Below are 16549 nucleotides of genomic sequence, written 5' to 3' on the forward strand. Positions count from 1 at the left end.
CTACTGCTCCTCCAGAGGTTTCAAATTTAGTTCCCAACATGTACGTTGGTGGCTTACACCTACCTGTAAGTCCATCTCCAGGGGGCCCTGAATGCTGAGCAGTATTTCACTGTACTGATATATCACTTTCACATATGAATTTATCAGTTGGTAAACATTTGAGGTTTTGTTGCTCGTTGGACATGACAAACAATGCTGGTATGAACACTCACGTATCTGCTTTTATGTGACTATATGTGTTTATTTCTCTTTGCTATGTATCTCGGAGTGGAAATGCTGAGTCACATAAGATCTTTTCTGTTTTAGGTCTTATTTGGGTGTATGGACCATTATGAGTTAACATTTTATATACGGTGTAAAAAGGAGTTCACCTAAACTCAACGTAATTGACTGCATGTCAATATACACTCTTTCCAGTGCTATTTATTGGCAACAAAACCACCCTGCTTTTTGTCTAGTGAATTGCTTTTGCACTCTTGTTGAAAATCATTTGACCATGAATGTAATGTCTTCTTTTGGAAACCTCAATTGTATTACATTGATCTATGTCTCCCCTTCTGCCATTGTATTAAGTAGTGTTGTTTTGAAGTGAGTCCTTCAACTTCATTCTTACTTTACAAGAATTCTTTGACTGTTCTTTGTCCCTTTCATTTAAGTATGAATTTAGAGATTATTTTGAATTCGTAGATCATTTGAGAGAAGAAGTTCATGGAGAATGGGGAATGATTGCTAGTGGGTAATGGTTTTCTTTGGGAGGTGATTTTAATGCTTTAACATTGATGGTGGTGATAAATACACAAGTCTATAAATATGCAAAAATATTGTTATACACTATAAGTCAGTTAACTGCATGGTATGTAAATTTTATCTCAATAAAGCTGCTTAATGAAATGAAGTCCATCTAATGATGAAATTTGGAGTACTGTTATCACCAACTTTTAAAGTTTTATTTATTTATTATTTATTTATTTATTTAATGTATTTATTTTATGTGTAATGTGTGTATTGCCTGCATGTAGGTAAGTACACCTGTGTCATGCAATGCCCGCGGAGGTCAGAAGAGGCTGTCGGATCCCCTGGAACTGGAGTTATAGACAGTTGTTAGCTTTCATGTGGGTGCTGGGATTAGAAACAACTCATCTTAACCACTGGGCCGTCTTTCCAGTCTCTGTTATCATCAATTTTAAACAATTAAATTGCTAAAGAAGCCAAAAATTAAATCTAAATATAAACTCATTGCAACATTCAAATTCACTCTGAAATCAAATAGATATCCAAACTCACTGTACAGGTCTGAAACAGGCTATAACCCATTCTTGTAACCAAAGGCACAATAGCACATTTAGGGAAGGGCACCACAACACAGCATGATTTCTAACATTCTCAGGTTCAATATTTAGTCAATTACTATGTGATTTGAATAAACACTAGTTTTGTTTTATTCTCTCTCAGATACAAACCTATTCATAGATTCATTGTCAGCAGATTCATTCATTTTGTTAGTGTTCATTGAAAACTACGCATTTTCATATTCTTTACAGTGAAAAGTATCATGCAAATTAAGTTTATTGAATTCCAAGTCTTTTATATTTAAATTTTAATTGAAATACTGAAATGAATTGACAACATAAACAAAAAACAATACTATTCAATTAAAAAGATGCTTTTGATTTTTCATGTTAATGAAATTATGTCTCATACTTATAAAGCATGTATGCCACATTTTACCAGTTGTTTGACTGGCTGATATCTTCTACGAAAAGGCTGAATTATTCCACACATCAGCTGGTTCACCCATACCTGTCTTTACTCGCCTAACATGATGCCTGTCAAAGATACATTTTCTATTCTTCCTGGGTATTCATGAATTCCTTCTTAACCCTAACACATTTCTATACAAGGATTTACCTGACTGCAATCAAGATAGTGTCTTGCTTCCCTTTGGTCAGGAAAGGAAAAAAGCAACCCAGTAGTAACATTAATTAAAAAGTGTATGACCTGAATAGATCCTAGAATTGTCTAGTTATATAAAGAACATGGACAGCTACATTAGAACTGGAGAACAATGTTGGTCACTCTACCTGAGCAATGCCTGTGCAAGAAAATTTAGGAGGATACATTGGCAAAATTTAATAGCTATACATTTGTTTTAAAGTGTATTATGAAAAATAATTATCACACTAAAACTTTTTAAAGAAATGTTACTATACTATTTTGCACATATATTTATTATATCAAATTTCAAGTATATCATAACTTGTGATATTTCTAAGAACACCCATCTCTACCAAAGTGTGACGTTCTCAATAGAGTCAAGTATTATATCCTCAGTACTTAATAACATTGCTGGACTGTGATAAGTGTTCAATATATATTTGTGGAATTAATGAACATGAATTACAACTGTGGTCAAGATAATTACATTCTACAAGCATTGATCCTGTAACTATTTCTCAATTGGAAGCAAGATGGTCCTATGTCCCAGGGAGAACTGAAAATTTAAAGCTGATAGATAGGAAACAAACATAATTAATTCACTATCAAATTGATGACATTAGCAAAATTTTATAGGCTGAATTTTCTTCTAATATCGAATTTTTGAAATAAGATGTAAAAGCAGAACTTCTGGGAAAAAAAATGTTAAAAGAACTGGAATGTAGTGGGAAGAGTTGAGGCTCTAGAGGCAAACCGATGTTAGTTTGAACTCTATTTCATCTATTACTAACTGGATGATTTGTTTGCTAATTGAGGATCAGAGATAATTAATATAAAGCCTACCATAGAAACTAACACATAGTAGTCCATGATAAATGCATACCATTGTTATTAATTTAATATGAAAAAAATTAGGAAATACTTTACTAATCTTCTAGAAAGGACTCTGTGAGATATGATCTAAGAGAAAAATATAAAGTAGAATTCTCTCCTCTCATATTCTTCTCATTCATGATCGCACTGTTACCAACTTACAGCAAAATCCAGTCTAAAGCACAGCCTCTCTCTGTCTCTGTCTCTGTCTCTGTCTCTCTCTCGTTCCCTCCTTCCTTCCCTCCCTCCCTCCCTCTCTCAAGTTGCTGGTATAGATCTTCCCAATACAAGGAAATAAATCATTTTCTAATTCACACTTTCCTGGTGGCAAGTAGATAATTGTTTATAATTAAAAAGCTTTTTCATCCAATTTCTACTGGGTTAGAGTAAATCACAATGCTGTCAAGCCAGGAAAGTACTTAATTAAGCACAAGAGGTGACAATGAGTCAGTGTATTTTGTTAGAAAAAAAATTACAGACCAAAACTTGAAGTAAGAGACTTGATTTCCAGTCTTCTTTTGCTAATAAACTCATGGAGAAATCTTGAGTGACTGCATTCCTCTAGACATCAACTTCCTACATGTGGATGATAAATTGTATTTTGAGATGCAAATTCAAATTTTGGAAAAAATAAACCTGTATCTCCATTATTCCTTAAACTCTAAGAGAGTGTCCAAATGATTGAATAAACTTTCCCTATAAAAAGTGGAATTAGCCAGGCATGGTAGTGCACACCTGTAGTCCCAGAACTTGGGGCTGAGCAGGAAGACTATAAGTTATAGGCCATGCCGGGATACATACAGACACCCTGTCTCCAAAACAAACAAACAAACAAACAAACAAACAAACAAAAAACAGGGAAAACACCACTGTCACTTTCCCCCACCCCAAACAAGTGAAGTTATATAAATTCTAAAGGGAATTTTGAATAGAGGAATTCCTTGAAAAACTATAATACAGAATTAATAAAGAAAAAGTGATAATAGAACATAAAACTAAAGTCTTTCTTTTGAAAAAACACAAGCTTAAAAAACTCGAAACACCACGTTATCTCACTGACATGTGGAAGCTAAAGAAGTCGAACTCATGGAAGTAGAGAAAAGAATAGCAGATACCAGCTCTTGGGAGAAGAGGGATTACGGAAGTCTAAAGAGAGATTTTTTTAATGATTACCAATCTATACTTAGCAGTAATAAGTTCTTTTTGTCAGTAGCACAGTAGGGCGACTATAATTTACATCTTATATGTTCCAAAATAACTAAAAGAAAGGAGCTGAACTTTTCTAACATAATAAATGACTATTTGAAGAGTTAGAGATTGTAACTAACCTTATTTGATCATTACACACCACATATATGTGCTGAATTATCACGCTGTACTCCTAAATATGTGCAATGAATATGTGTGAATTAAAAATTTAGAACAGAGTCTGGTGCAATGGTGCATGCCTTTAGTCCCAGTACGTGGGAGGCAGAGGCAGGCAGAGCTCTGTGAGACAGAGGCCAGCCTGGTCTACAAAGTGAGTGCCAGGCTAGCTGGGGCTCCAGGGAGACTCTGTCTCAAAAAAGACCAAAATAAATGTGGAACAGCTCAAAAGATGAAAGAGAAAATAACAATGGAAAAATAAAGGCTATGGTTAAACAACTCACACAAAATAGAGAAAAATGGCTATCAAACACGAAAACATGCTCAATTTCACACATAATTAAAGACATGCAGAAAAGAAAGGAGATCCTAACCTCTCTGAGTCACAAAATGTAATCCTTTCCAATCTATTAAATGCTGGCTGGCCCTTGTCAGGGAAGTCAGAACACTTCTACACTGGTAGGAGTGTAATTGGTGTTACTCTTCAAGTGCTGGTTCTTGTGAAGTTTCTCTAAGAAACTTTTGTTCCCACTGTTCCTAGAGATGACCTTTCCACATTTTTCCTACTATCTAATTTGTCATCCTACAGTCACATTTTAATCTAGGATGCTGTGATCAAGTACGTACACCGGTCTCACTTTCTCAATCCCGAGTCCTCCTTTCTTCTAACAAAAGTTCATTCCTTCAGTTTGGCTCATTAGCTTTCTTCTCCCTGGAATGCCTTCCTTTGTTTAACACACAAGTTTCAACAACTTGCATGAGCACAAGCAGGGTTAATTCTCAAAGCAACTGATTAGAGGAGGAGATGTGAATACTTGGACAAGTTCTTGAGATGGAAACAAAGCAAAAATTAAAATTTAAAGACCTTTTATATTAAAGATAATATTACAGATAAAATGTGGGTGATGAAATATAATAAGGTTATACCTTTTATGGGCAAAAGCTAGCATAAACTCATAAAGCATTCTTTTTGGTTTTAAGAGTTAAATAAGTATTAATATTTTTGTAATGCTAAACATGACTCACAACCTAAAATAGCATCTGCAATATGTATATTTCATCATTTTCAAAAAATCTTCAGCATGGTCCCTAACCTGCAAAAATTAAGGTCTGAATAGCACCTAATCTGAACTAGAACAAAAGGCAAAAAGGAGACCAAAGGAGTAATTACATTTTCTCAATAAGAAGCAGCTACCTGTCTGCATTGTGGAGTAGACTAAACAGTATATAAGCCAAAAAATAGGCAATTTAATGAATATATTTGAAAAATATTGTCTTATTTCCATTTAGGCAATTTAACGCTTATACCAAAGAAGGAGTTCTAAAGATAAATTTAGTTTATTGGAAATAAAGAAAACATTTATATTTATATTGTTGTCATTATACGATGTGAGAATTGAGTATGCCCATTTGCTTGAACAGTTATTCATTTCAATATAAAATATAATTTCCAAGATTTTAAGTAGCTGAGACATGAAGGAACGTCAACTATTTCTAAACAAAGAACCAGGCACAAACTAGCTTAATAAAAATGATGATAAAACAAACAAAAAAAGTTGCGAGACAGCTCCATGAGTAAATGTGCTTTCTGTGTAAGCCTGATGACCTGAGTTCAATTCTCAGAATGCAGCCCTGACTTGTCCTCTGATCTCGAAGTACTGTGTCATGCAGTCTCTCCCTCTCTCTCTCTTTCTCTCTCTCTCTCTCTCTTTATCCCTCCCTCCCTCCTTCTCTCTTTCTCACACACACACACAAATAAAACATTTATTTATTCATTTATAGTTGTATAAATAAAACCAAGGAAGCAAAAACAAGATTTCTTTAAAATCTAAATGGTGAACAAACACATTATACTTCTTTCTCCACTGGTTTTGGAATTTAAGAGCAATGAGATGTGTATAAATTAGTGCTACTCACCCAAAATGTCTCTCATGAGTGTGTGTGTGTGTGTGTGTGTGTGTGTATGTGTGTGTAGGCCAGATATCTCTCTCTTTGTATCTCTCCCTCTTTCTCTCTCTCCCCCCTTTCCTTCTCTCTCTCTCTCCCCCTTTCCTTCTCTCTCTCTTTCTCTCTCTCTCTCTCACACACACACATACACACACAGAAACAAAACATTTATTTATTCTTTTATAATTGTATAAGCAAAACCAAACAAAGAAGCAAAAACATGATTTCTTTAAAATCTAAATGGTGAACAAACACATTACACTATTTTCTACACTGGTTTTGGAACTTAAGAGCAACGAGATGTATGTAAGTCAGTGCTACTCACCCAAAATGTTTCTCGTGAGCGCGCCCACGCGTGTGTGTGTGTGTGTGTGTGTGTGTGTGTGTGCATGTGTGTGTGTATGTGTGTGTGTGTGTGTGTGTGTGTGTGTAGGCCAGAGGTTGACAAGGGCTACTTCTTAAATTACTTTTAAATTACTTTCCACTTAAGTTTTTTTTTTCCTTTGAGACAGGGTCTCCCTTTACCTCTGGCTCACCTGGAAATTGCTATGTAGACCAGACTGGCATCAGTCCCCCAAGACCAACCCACCTCTACCTCTCAAATTCTGGGATTAAAGCCTGCAAACCCATGCCCAGCTCTGTATCTTTTTTTTGCTCTGGTTTTTGTAGCCCCAGCTAGCCTGGACTCGGTATGGAGAACAAGCTGGTCTCCTCATCTGCCTTCTGAGTGCTGTGCCACCACATCTGGCTCTGTATCTTATTTAATTTTTTTTAAAAAAATTACATGTGCAAGAGTGTTTTGCCTGCATGTATGTAAGTGTAAAATGTGCATGCAATGCCTGCAAGGCTAGAAGAGGGCATCAGAACCCTTGAATCTGGAGTTTCAAATGGTTGTTAGTTGTGTGCGTGCTGGGAAGCAAGCCCAGATCCTCTGCAAGAGCAGCCAGTGCTCTTAGCTGCTGAGCCATCTCTCCAGCCTCTTCACCTTACTTTTGAGACTGGTTCTCCCTGAGCCTGAAGCTCATCGATTTAGCTAGGGTGGGTGACCAATGAACTCTAGGAATATCCCTGTCTCCTCCCCATTCCAGGGTTAGGGTTACAGAAGAATGCCACTATGCCCAGCTTTTAGATGGGTGATGGGAAACAAACTCAAGTCTTCATTCATATACTACAGCCACTTTACCATCTGAGCTGTCTCCCCAGCTCTCACCCCTCAAATGCTTTTAAGGAAATAATTTTATAGTGATTTTTCCCTGGTGGATATTACTTTCTCTCTTGCTATACTTGTCTTTTGATACACACTCATTTGATAAACATACCAGAGTACTTAAGACTTAACAAGTCTGTTGAACTGTATCTTCATATATTCTCTTGAAGAAATATACAGTATTAAAAATAGCATAGATTTCTAATCCCTCAAAACAAGAATTACTACTTGAGTTCTACAATACCATCAATGTTTAATATTTGTCCATTGAGGGTTTTTCAAAAATCCTGGGTGTAGCTTTATCTTATCCCATTTTAACTATGTGTAAATGGAAAAAAATCTCTAAATGATGGTTCTTGTGTTTAAGTAATTTACAACAAAATAAAACATACAGGGTTACATGGGACTTAATATAAAATAATATGATAAATCAGTAGGTGAAAGACCAGAAACTGAAAACGGAAAAAAATACCCACTTGATACACAGTTAGAAAATCTATTATTACATACGTCATAAGAAAACAGCATTTAACTTTAGCTTCTAGTTAAAATGGCATCAGGTTACTTGGATGAATATTTATTCTTAGAGAAGACATTGATTTCAGACACAGAATCCATTTGATAAGCCACAGTTTTCTCAGTGGAGAGTGACTGTTGTTAATCAGGTCTCACTGGGACAGGTAGACAGCTCTGAAAAACTGATCTTTCCTTGAAAATAAGCTCTAATTTCAAATAAGCAGCCTAGGGCATTTGTCAGTTCTTGTTTTGTTTCTTTTATTAACCAGCATTGGAAAGGTTTCTAAGGAGCTAGAAGAAGTCTGCAACATTAAAATATATAAAGCCAAGACACCATTTCTTTAAGTTAAAGATATCATTACCTCAGTGTACTGTAATGTTCACACAATTTATAAAAGCGTTTAATAAACATTTTATTATTTTATAAACTGCATTAACGTCTACAAGAGAAGACTGAAAGTAAAGCATTGAAATAGTAAATTTAAAATCTTACATTTCATGCCATGTGTGGTGACACAGGCCTTTCGTCCCAGCACTCGGGAGGCAGAGGCAGGTGGATCTCAGTGAGTTTGAGGCCAACCTGGTCTCCATAGCAAATCCAGGCCAGCTGCGGCTACAGGGAGACCCTGTCTCCGAAAGACCGAAAGAAAAAAAATCTTACATTTCATGCAAAAACACAGATGTTACCTATGCCTAAACAAACATTTTTATTAGAATGAATTTAGTAACTTTGCTTGAAATTTGGTAAGACAGATTTTAAGTGCTCTTTCCACAGGAAAGTGTGACTCTCATGTTGATAGATATGTTTATATGTTTGACCTTAGTAATCATTGTGTGTGTACCTGTGTTGTGCAATGCCCAGGGAGGTCAGAAGAGGGTGTTAGATCCTCTGGTACTGGAACTGTGGATGGTTGTTAGCTGCTATGTGAGTGCTTTGGAACCAAAACTGAGGCCTCTGCAAGAGCAGCCAGTGCTTTTAACTGCTGAGCCATCTCTCCAACCCCTATGTAATTATTTTTAAGAATTTAAATATTAATGCCATATTTAAACAAATGAACACATTAAGGGAGCTGAAGTCCTTGTAGTTAAATGTAAAAAAGTCTGAATTTCTTTTCCAAGAAGAGATAACACCTACTAACACCTACTAGAATTTAGAAATCTTCAAATAACTTCTGGCCAGTGAAAAAGCTCATTTGCAACTTTATTTGAAAACTTATTTGCCTGTAAAAGTAAGAGGAAAACATGAGCAAATGCTTGACAATTTCAAGTTTAAAACTCTCATTCACTGAAATTATCTGAAGACGAAGGAGGGAAAATTGGAGTTTCTCTTCACCAAATTCTCCACTTTCTTGAGACAGATAAAGAACTGATGAGAGGATTCAAATTGAAGATCATAGATGAATAAAGAATCCAGTGAACAAACAGAAAAAATTATCTGAAGTGGCCTGGTGGGCAGTGTTGCTTCTTGTGTTTTGAACTCACTGAGATTGATTAAAACATATTTATTCACTATGTCATATCACCACTAATATTTCTGTTTAAGTTTTATAATTGCTATCATCACAACTATAAATAAAATCTTCAGAAGAAAAGTGGGAAAAAAATCCCTGCTCCACTTCTAAAAGATCACCACAGGCAAGTCATTTAAAACTGTCTGTGCTTGAGTTTACTGATCTGTATTACAAGAGTATTGAACTAGAAAATCTCTAGCTAGTCTCTTTTAAGCTTTAATGTCTGAAAATTTAAAATGTATTTATTTAAATTTTAAAAGTAGAACATTTTAGACTAAAAACATTAAATTCACCCTGTTCCTTTTTCCTCTAAAAAGAAGTCTCATTTATTTTTAACCACTGAAACAAAACTTCAAGAGTGATTATAATGGGGGGGTCACTAAAAAATTCAATATTTTACCAGTCTTGAGCCTGATGCACATAAATGTAGGAAATAGGAAGCTTTGGGTTTCAGGACTGCAGATTTGCAAGAATCCATCTTGGGTAAGGGCTATCATTAATTTAAGTAGATTTTTCATATCAATTATGAATAAAAATATGTGCATTGATATGTTTGTCTCATTTCAAACTTACTGTTCACTCTGCTACCTAAAAACACAAACCGGCAATACATTTGGAATACTGTATTTTGATTATAGAAAGATCACATTATTATCTGCTAATAATAAGTAGTTTTCAAATGTTCTTGATATTTCAGAAATATAGAAGGAATAATAATATTAATGAATAAGGCCAATATTAGGAATATTTTAACATATAAAAGACCATATTTAACACCAATCAGTACTTTTGATATTCTCTTGTAAGTCAAATAGTATATCTAAAACATTTTGAATATGCATCATTTTTTATATATAATTTTAAACTGAATATACAAAACATCTGAAGGTATTTTTTCTCTTCTTGACTTCCTATCATCCATTTCTCATAAGCACATAATGTTAATATTTTATTTTAGGTTCTCTGCTGTAAACATTTTTAATGTTGGTTTATTTAATCTGTAACTTTTACATCTTCCTAGACATTTCCCACTGGTTACTGACTGGACATGGTACAGTTACTCTAAATTGTGATAGACATAGTAGGCATACTTAATAGCCAAGGGAAATTAGAGAGTCCTGTGGATAATTGCCAGGCAATCAATATTCATAGTTTTTAATAGAAAAAAAAGAGAAACAAGCTAGCACAATTTTAGAAAGAAATGGTCCAGTAAAAAAAAAAGTCTCACTTTGACCATTATATAAAGGTTAAAAGTATAACTGTATTTTATTGTTTTAGAAAAGTAATTTGGGAGCTGGAGAGATGGCTCAGTGGTTAAGAGACTGGCTGATCTTGTAGAGGACCCAGGCTCTGTTCCCAGCACCCACATAGCAACTAACAACCATTGGTAACTCCAGTTTCAGGGGATCCGACAACTTTTTCTGACCTTTGTGGATATTGCATGACACATGTGCACTTGAATACATGCAGGCAATGCACTCATACACATAAAATAAAAATAATAAATAATATATTTTAGAAAAGTAGTTTGTAAGGTAGTACATTTTTCAGGATGGACCTGGATTGTAATTTGCTGAAAAACACTCAAACAAGAAAAAGAAATATACCTAAGATTGAGAGTTGGGGATGCAGCACAGTGGTACACTGTTTGCCCAGCATGAATGAAGCTGGCAAATTAGGTCTTAATGAATGAGGCAAGTTTTTAAAAAATTCAAAGTTGTTTGTGCCATGTGACGGTATACATTCTGTAGTATGCTAGGATGGAGGGCTTTGGCAGGTCTAAAATGATTGGCAAAGGCTTTTGATAAAGAGGTGATCCTGAGTTGTTATTGAACAGTTTTGTTTATAGACAAAGAGGCAAGAAAATGGGGCCTCAGGTCAGTAAGAAGTTAAAAATGTAGCAGAAGAAGAGTTGAAGGCAGCTGTCTAATACAAAGGACTCCAGCCTTGTCTACTAGTAGAAAGAGTGAGGTGGGGATGGGGCAAAGAAACAGACATTTCCACACTTAGGCATGCAGTTTGAGAATACATAAATTACAGTTTTAACAGTTTGGGCTCCAAGAAGCAAAGAGTGACCCAAACAGAAAACCGCTGGCAACTAAGTGAAGATTCACAGCTCACTCCCTGATAGGCACATTTCCTCTTGCCTCCAGCTTCTTGAGGTTTACCTCCCATAGCTCATCAGGATCATTTGTTCCAATTTACTATGACTAAGCATTCTGTTCCCACCACAACCCTGAATTTGCCTGTCCCTGAATTTGTTATAGTGTAACAATCTACACAATGGCTGGAGCCAAACACCCCTCCTCCACAAAAGCCTTCCTCAAATACCTGATTTTTAAAAGAGCCGTCCCCTTGCTGTATTATTAAATATAAATTTCACCATTCATATAATACAAACAACTTTGATTTGTAGATACAAATGCAACTGTTGTTTCAATCCTATAAGAATCCTTAAGGGAAAATCTGTGTAATATGCCACAGGGTTTTTGCATTTTTATAAGCTAGTCTACAAAAACAAAAAGCCAACTTACAAAATAATGCTAAATAAGAATTTGTTGAATAAAATGTATTCCAGTGCTAGCACATTTTTATTCTCTTCATTTTTCTCCTTATCCTTATGAGGCAATCCTTATATTAAGACCAGTTTTCTAACACTCAGAAAATTAAATTACTGAAACATACCTAGGTTCTTCCAACAATACGCCCACCATGAGGGCAAAAGAGGCATCTCAGACACAGAGGGTGATACTAATAATTGCAGCAAAAAGAAGAAAATAGAAACATCTTTCTCACTTGTTTGCTGAAAAGGAAGGCAGTGTAAGATAGGGGAGGGAAACTCATCTTGCCCAGCTCTTAATATATCTGATCATTTCATTCCACCTGGTAGGAGCTGGGAAAGAATAGGCAAAAATCAAAAGGAAGGGTTCCATTAGGGAGTATTTAAGATTGAACAGATGGTTTGTTACTGTGTAGACAACAGAATAATCGTGTTTGTTTGTGGCCAAGTGTCCTATGTAGCCCAGGCTGGCCTGGAATTCAGTATCCCCCTGCCTTAGTCTCCACATCGATGGGAGTATTCATCTTTTAAACACATGTTCCAGTTTTTCTTCAAGCTACATGAACATAAATAGAATACTGTTAAAAAAAAAACTGTTCAAAAGGTTAATTTTCTTTTTTGATTGAAATTTCAGCTTAGGGATGTGGACTGTTGCCCAAGCACTTTTAAATACAATTAGCTGGTTCAACAACCAAAGAAAGACACAACTCAAAAAAGGCTGCAAGGACCTATGTGCCCACTTTTAGCAACAATTAGTAGCCCTCAATGCCCCGTCTTTTACCATAATTATTTCCAAGCACCTCGTTAATTTCTGCACCAACCTTAATATTTGGCTGTTAGGCAGGGGAGCACAACTGGACGCCTCTCAGAACAGAGAGCTGTTACCTAGAGACTAAAGAAGAGTTAGGGGACACTTCCTTGGGCAAAAAATAAGGGACTACCTCAAATTCCAGTAATGAACATAAGCATTGTAAACATATTTAATAAAACATCAGAAATAAAAGCAAGAAAGTCCATAGTGAACAAATATAAAAATTTTAAATGAAGACAGAATCTGTCATGCACTGGAATGACTCGCTTTACACAAATCTTCGGAATTTTTAATCTGATCTTAAATGTTGGGGTCAGTGGCAAGTGCTTGGGTCTCCTTAAGCTAGTCCAGATTCTGAGTCCTAAACTCTTTCCTGCTAGGTACCTTCCTGAGTGTCTTCACTAAATGCCACCTTTGGATTCAAAATCCTTGCAGATCAGTGTACTTTTCCTCTGGATAGACCTCTGCTATTTATTTCTGACTTCCCCAGTGGGCTCACTGATCTGCTGGTGGACTCCTTCCAAGCGGGAAGCTGATGTTTTAACAGGTACCCGGCCTTGAGGCGCGTCCTGCACTTTCAAGTCCCACATTTGTTGCTACTCTCCACCTGCGGGAGGCGCGCGGTTTGGCACACTGCTAACGACAGGAGAATTCGGCTTTGGCGGGAAGTTCTCATGGCCACAGAAACGTCCCCTCTTTTCAGACCTCTGAATGAGTGCTCCTGTCACTTCAACCTCACCTTCTTGCCAAATGGGACTGGCAAAGGCCGAACTGGATCTGAACCCAGTCTCAAAAGCACCCCACCACCCCGTACGAAGAAGGAAATGTAAGGGTTTGGGAGACAGTGCAAAAAGCAACTGCTTGGGCTTTCGCTGTCCCTATAATAGCAAAGGAAAAAAAAAAAAAGAACAAGGCAACTGCGGATTCCCTGCGGGTCACACGGGAACACTATGCGTGAGGGAAGTGCTTGGACTCGGGCACCCCTCGGGCAGTCTTAGCCGGCAGCCAGCGAGGGCTTCGGGCAAGTTCGCGGGCCACGCCTTCCAAACCGGCTGCCTCCTCTGATTGGCCTAACAGCCTGTCACTCCAATCTGGCTCCCACTTCTGCCAACCACTCACGTAGTTTGGTTGCGTCTCGGCGTGTTTAATGTTGCCAATAACGAGAGCTTTTTTTTTTAAGGGGGGTGGGGGGCTCGAGTACATATCTAGCTGCAATTAGTTCATTGAAAACTCAGTCGCTCTCGGAGCGGTCGGGCGAACACTGCTCTCAGCTTTTTCTTCCTGCCTGAAGATCTCCAGCGGAGAGCCGCCACAATGCCCAAGAGAAAGGTTTGTGAAATGGGAAGAGGGAAGGGAGATCTGCCGCTGAAAGACAGATTTCCTAAGGCTGAGATTTCTGTGTTTTTGAGAGAGGATTTGGCTTCTAGTTTGATTTGGGGATGTGCTGAATGGAAGGAGAGGGAAGGGCAGCGAGCCTTTGGCGGCAGGATTTCGAGAGGTCTCGGATGCAACTGGTAGTTCACTTTTGGCTTGTTTTGTTGAAGGGAGAGAATCGTTTGAGAGGTGTCTCCATGCTGAATTACAAACAGCCATAGCGCTGTGCTGTCGCTTCCTACCCCACCCCCCTTCCTCCGCTTACCCCATTGGAGAACTCTTCTCCCAAGCACGCTTCCAGCTCCCGCTCCCTCCTCTGCCTTCAGCTTTTCTCGGGGAACCTTCCCGTCGGTGGGAACGAAAGCCCCGGCTTGGTCTTGTTTTTGCCTTTGTTCTTCCCGTTTTCTTTTCTCCTTTTTTCCCCCTCTTCCCTCCTCCACTTCTTGTCATGCCAGATGGCTATGCAATGGTAATCCTGTGCCATTAGGCGGCGCAGACTTCAAACTGTCCTAGAGCCGGGAGAGATTCACCACTGTAACGAGAAACTTTAGATCTGAGAGATTTAGCACTCTGAGAACTCTCTAGTCAAAGGTGGAACGGTGATTAGAGGGTCGTGTCCGAGCAACGATTGCGGACCTTGGCGGTCGGGTGGCAAGGGATTTGCTCTCCCGAGCCGGGCACACTTGCCCCGAGTTACTCAGGGGCTGCAAGGTCCTCTGGACCTTCGCTCCAGAATTCCTGGCTCCGCGCACACGGGAAACAAGTTGACGCCCGGGCTCCGGGTTTGCGTGCCCCCCTCCCCTGTGCCTCTTACTACTGAAACGGAGCGCTGTTTCATTGCTTGGCAAAATCGCAAAAACACCGTGTTAATATAAAGCACTATGATTGTTTTTATATTATTCCTGTGAATCTGTCCGCCTTCCATATTCCTAAAACAGAAATAAGGCCGAAATTCCCTGGTGCTCTGGGGCGGCATGAACCCTGTAATATTAGCTTGATATTTCCCAGGGTAAAGGGTTACTCAGATACCGAAAGCAGTCGTTTCTAATCACCATCCCCCTTCCCGAGGTTCCCGCCTGGCTTTTTGCAAGCTTGTGCAATGGATCTTGCTGGTTTGCAGAGCTGATAGCAACCTTGTAGCAGGTAGTGGCGGGAAGTTTTAAAATACGCTGTTTGCTTCTCAGAATAAAATGTTATTATTAAAACAAAGACGTTCTCCCTTGTGTACTGGGATTGTTATTTTTGTACGCAGAACTTGGGGAGGAAAATAGCGCAGAGTCAGTAGGGGGGTGGTCAGATAGATACAATTGTATGGCAAACAAGGCAAGAGAGGGAAATTGCAAGAAGCTCCGCCTTCTTTCGTCTGGCCTCCACCCTTGTTTTGACTTTAACATTAGACCAGGTGGACTTAAAACCGAAAATAAAGAGTTGTTAATTACCCCAAAAAGATATATTGACTCCGTTGTATAAGCCTGTCTGGAGCAAGCTCCTGCACCTTGGTGCACATTTTGTTACACTGCAGGGTGCAGAATAGCTCCTAAGAAACAACACGTGGCTGCTGGAGCGGGAACCCAGGAAAATCACAAGTGGCTAAACTGCAGTTATAATCCATAGGTGATGTTTTCTGTTCTATGTATTTATGTTGATGGGCTTATGTATTTTTTTTTGTTTTTTTTTTTTCTGTATAGGCTGGAGGTGATGGGAGTCAGGAGGTGAGTGTGTTTAGTTTGAGAATGTCTAGAAAAAATGCTCTCGTTTTAGAAAGTAAAGACACATAACTAGGTACAAATAAATGCTGGTGGTTTTATTTGTACCACATGAGTACTAATATAGCAAAGACCAGTCGTCTCTCTCTGAAGTAGAGTGATAAAAATCATGGAGTATTTGGAATTTAGAACCTAATTGTGCTTGCTATGATCTAATATCTGAAGAGCACGCTCTTAAGCACAAAAATTGTTTCGTCAGTTGACAAGCAGAAGGCATATTTTCGTTTTAAAATGTGCTACTTGGTACTGGTCACTGTGTGAATTTAGCTTAGCAAAAGAAGATAGCTTAGGGATGCTTTCTCCATCAGTATATAATGGGTCCAAATGAGAACAAAAATCAAACATTTCTCCTATGGTATTTTCTAAACAAATTAAGAATCGCTTCCTTAATCGCAATATTGACATACTGTTACACCAAAGAGTTTCTCGATAAAAATAATTCTAGATTTGTATACCCATAGATCTTTTAACTGCTATTTTTTTTCCACTTACAGCCAAAGAGAAGATCAGCCAGACTGTCTGCTGTAAGTGGTCTTTTTTAAAAGCTGCACATGTATTGTGGAATGGAATTTTAAAAACTGGGGAATTCTGCATAATACTGTATTTAATTGGAAGGCTTATTTTGAAGTGTTTGGGGAAAAACTTGTATATTGAAGAAAGCTTTTTCCCATCATACCTACATAT

The 16549-nt window shown here is 37.8% G+C and overlaps 1 protein-coding gene across 1 annotated transcript in view; it reads left to right on the top strand.

Moving 5' to 3' along the window:
- The first annotated feature begins 13847 nt into the window (after positions 1-13847).
- The window catches only part of Hmgn5 (high mobility group nucleosome binding domain 5), a 7983-nt gene continuing 5281 nt past the window's right edge, over positions 13848-16549 (top strand). The window contains exons 1-3 of the mRNA XM_008822650.3: positions 13848-14054; positions 15788-15811; positions 16360-16389. Coding sequence (XP_008820872.1) covers positions 14040-14054; positions 15788-15811; positions 16360-16389 — 69 coding nt within the window. The 5' untranslated portion in view covers positions 13848-14039. The remainder of the gene's footprint in view (positions 14055-15787; positions 15812-16359; positions 16390-16549) is intronic.

The sequence above is a fragment of the Nannospalax galili genome, unplaced genomic scaffold, assembly GCF_000622305.1.
Source record: "Nannospalax galili isolate Female #2095 unplaced genomic scaffold, S.galili_v1.0 scaffold10, whole genome shotgun sequence".
NCBI classification, from domain to species: Eukaryota; Metazoa; Chordata; class Mammalia; order Rodentia; family Spalacidae; genus Nannospalax; species Nannospalax galili.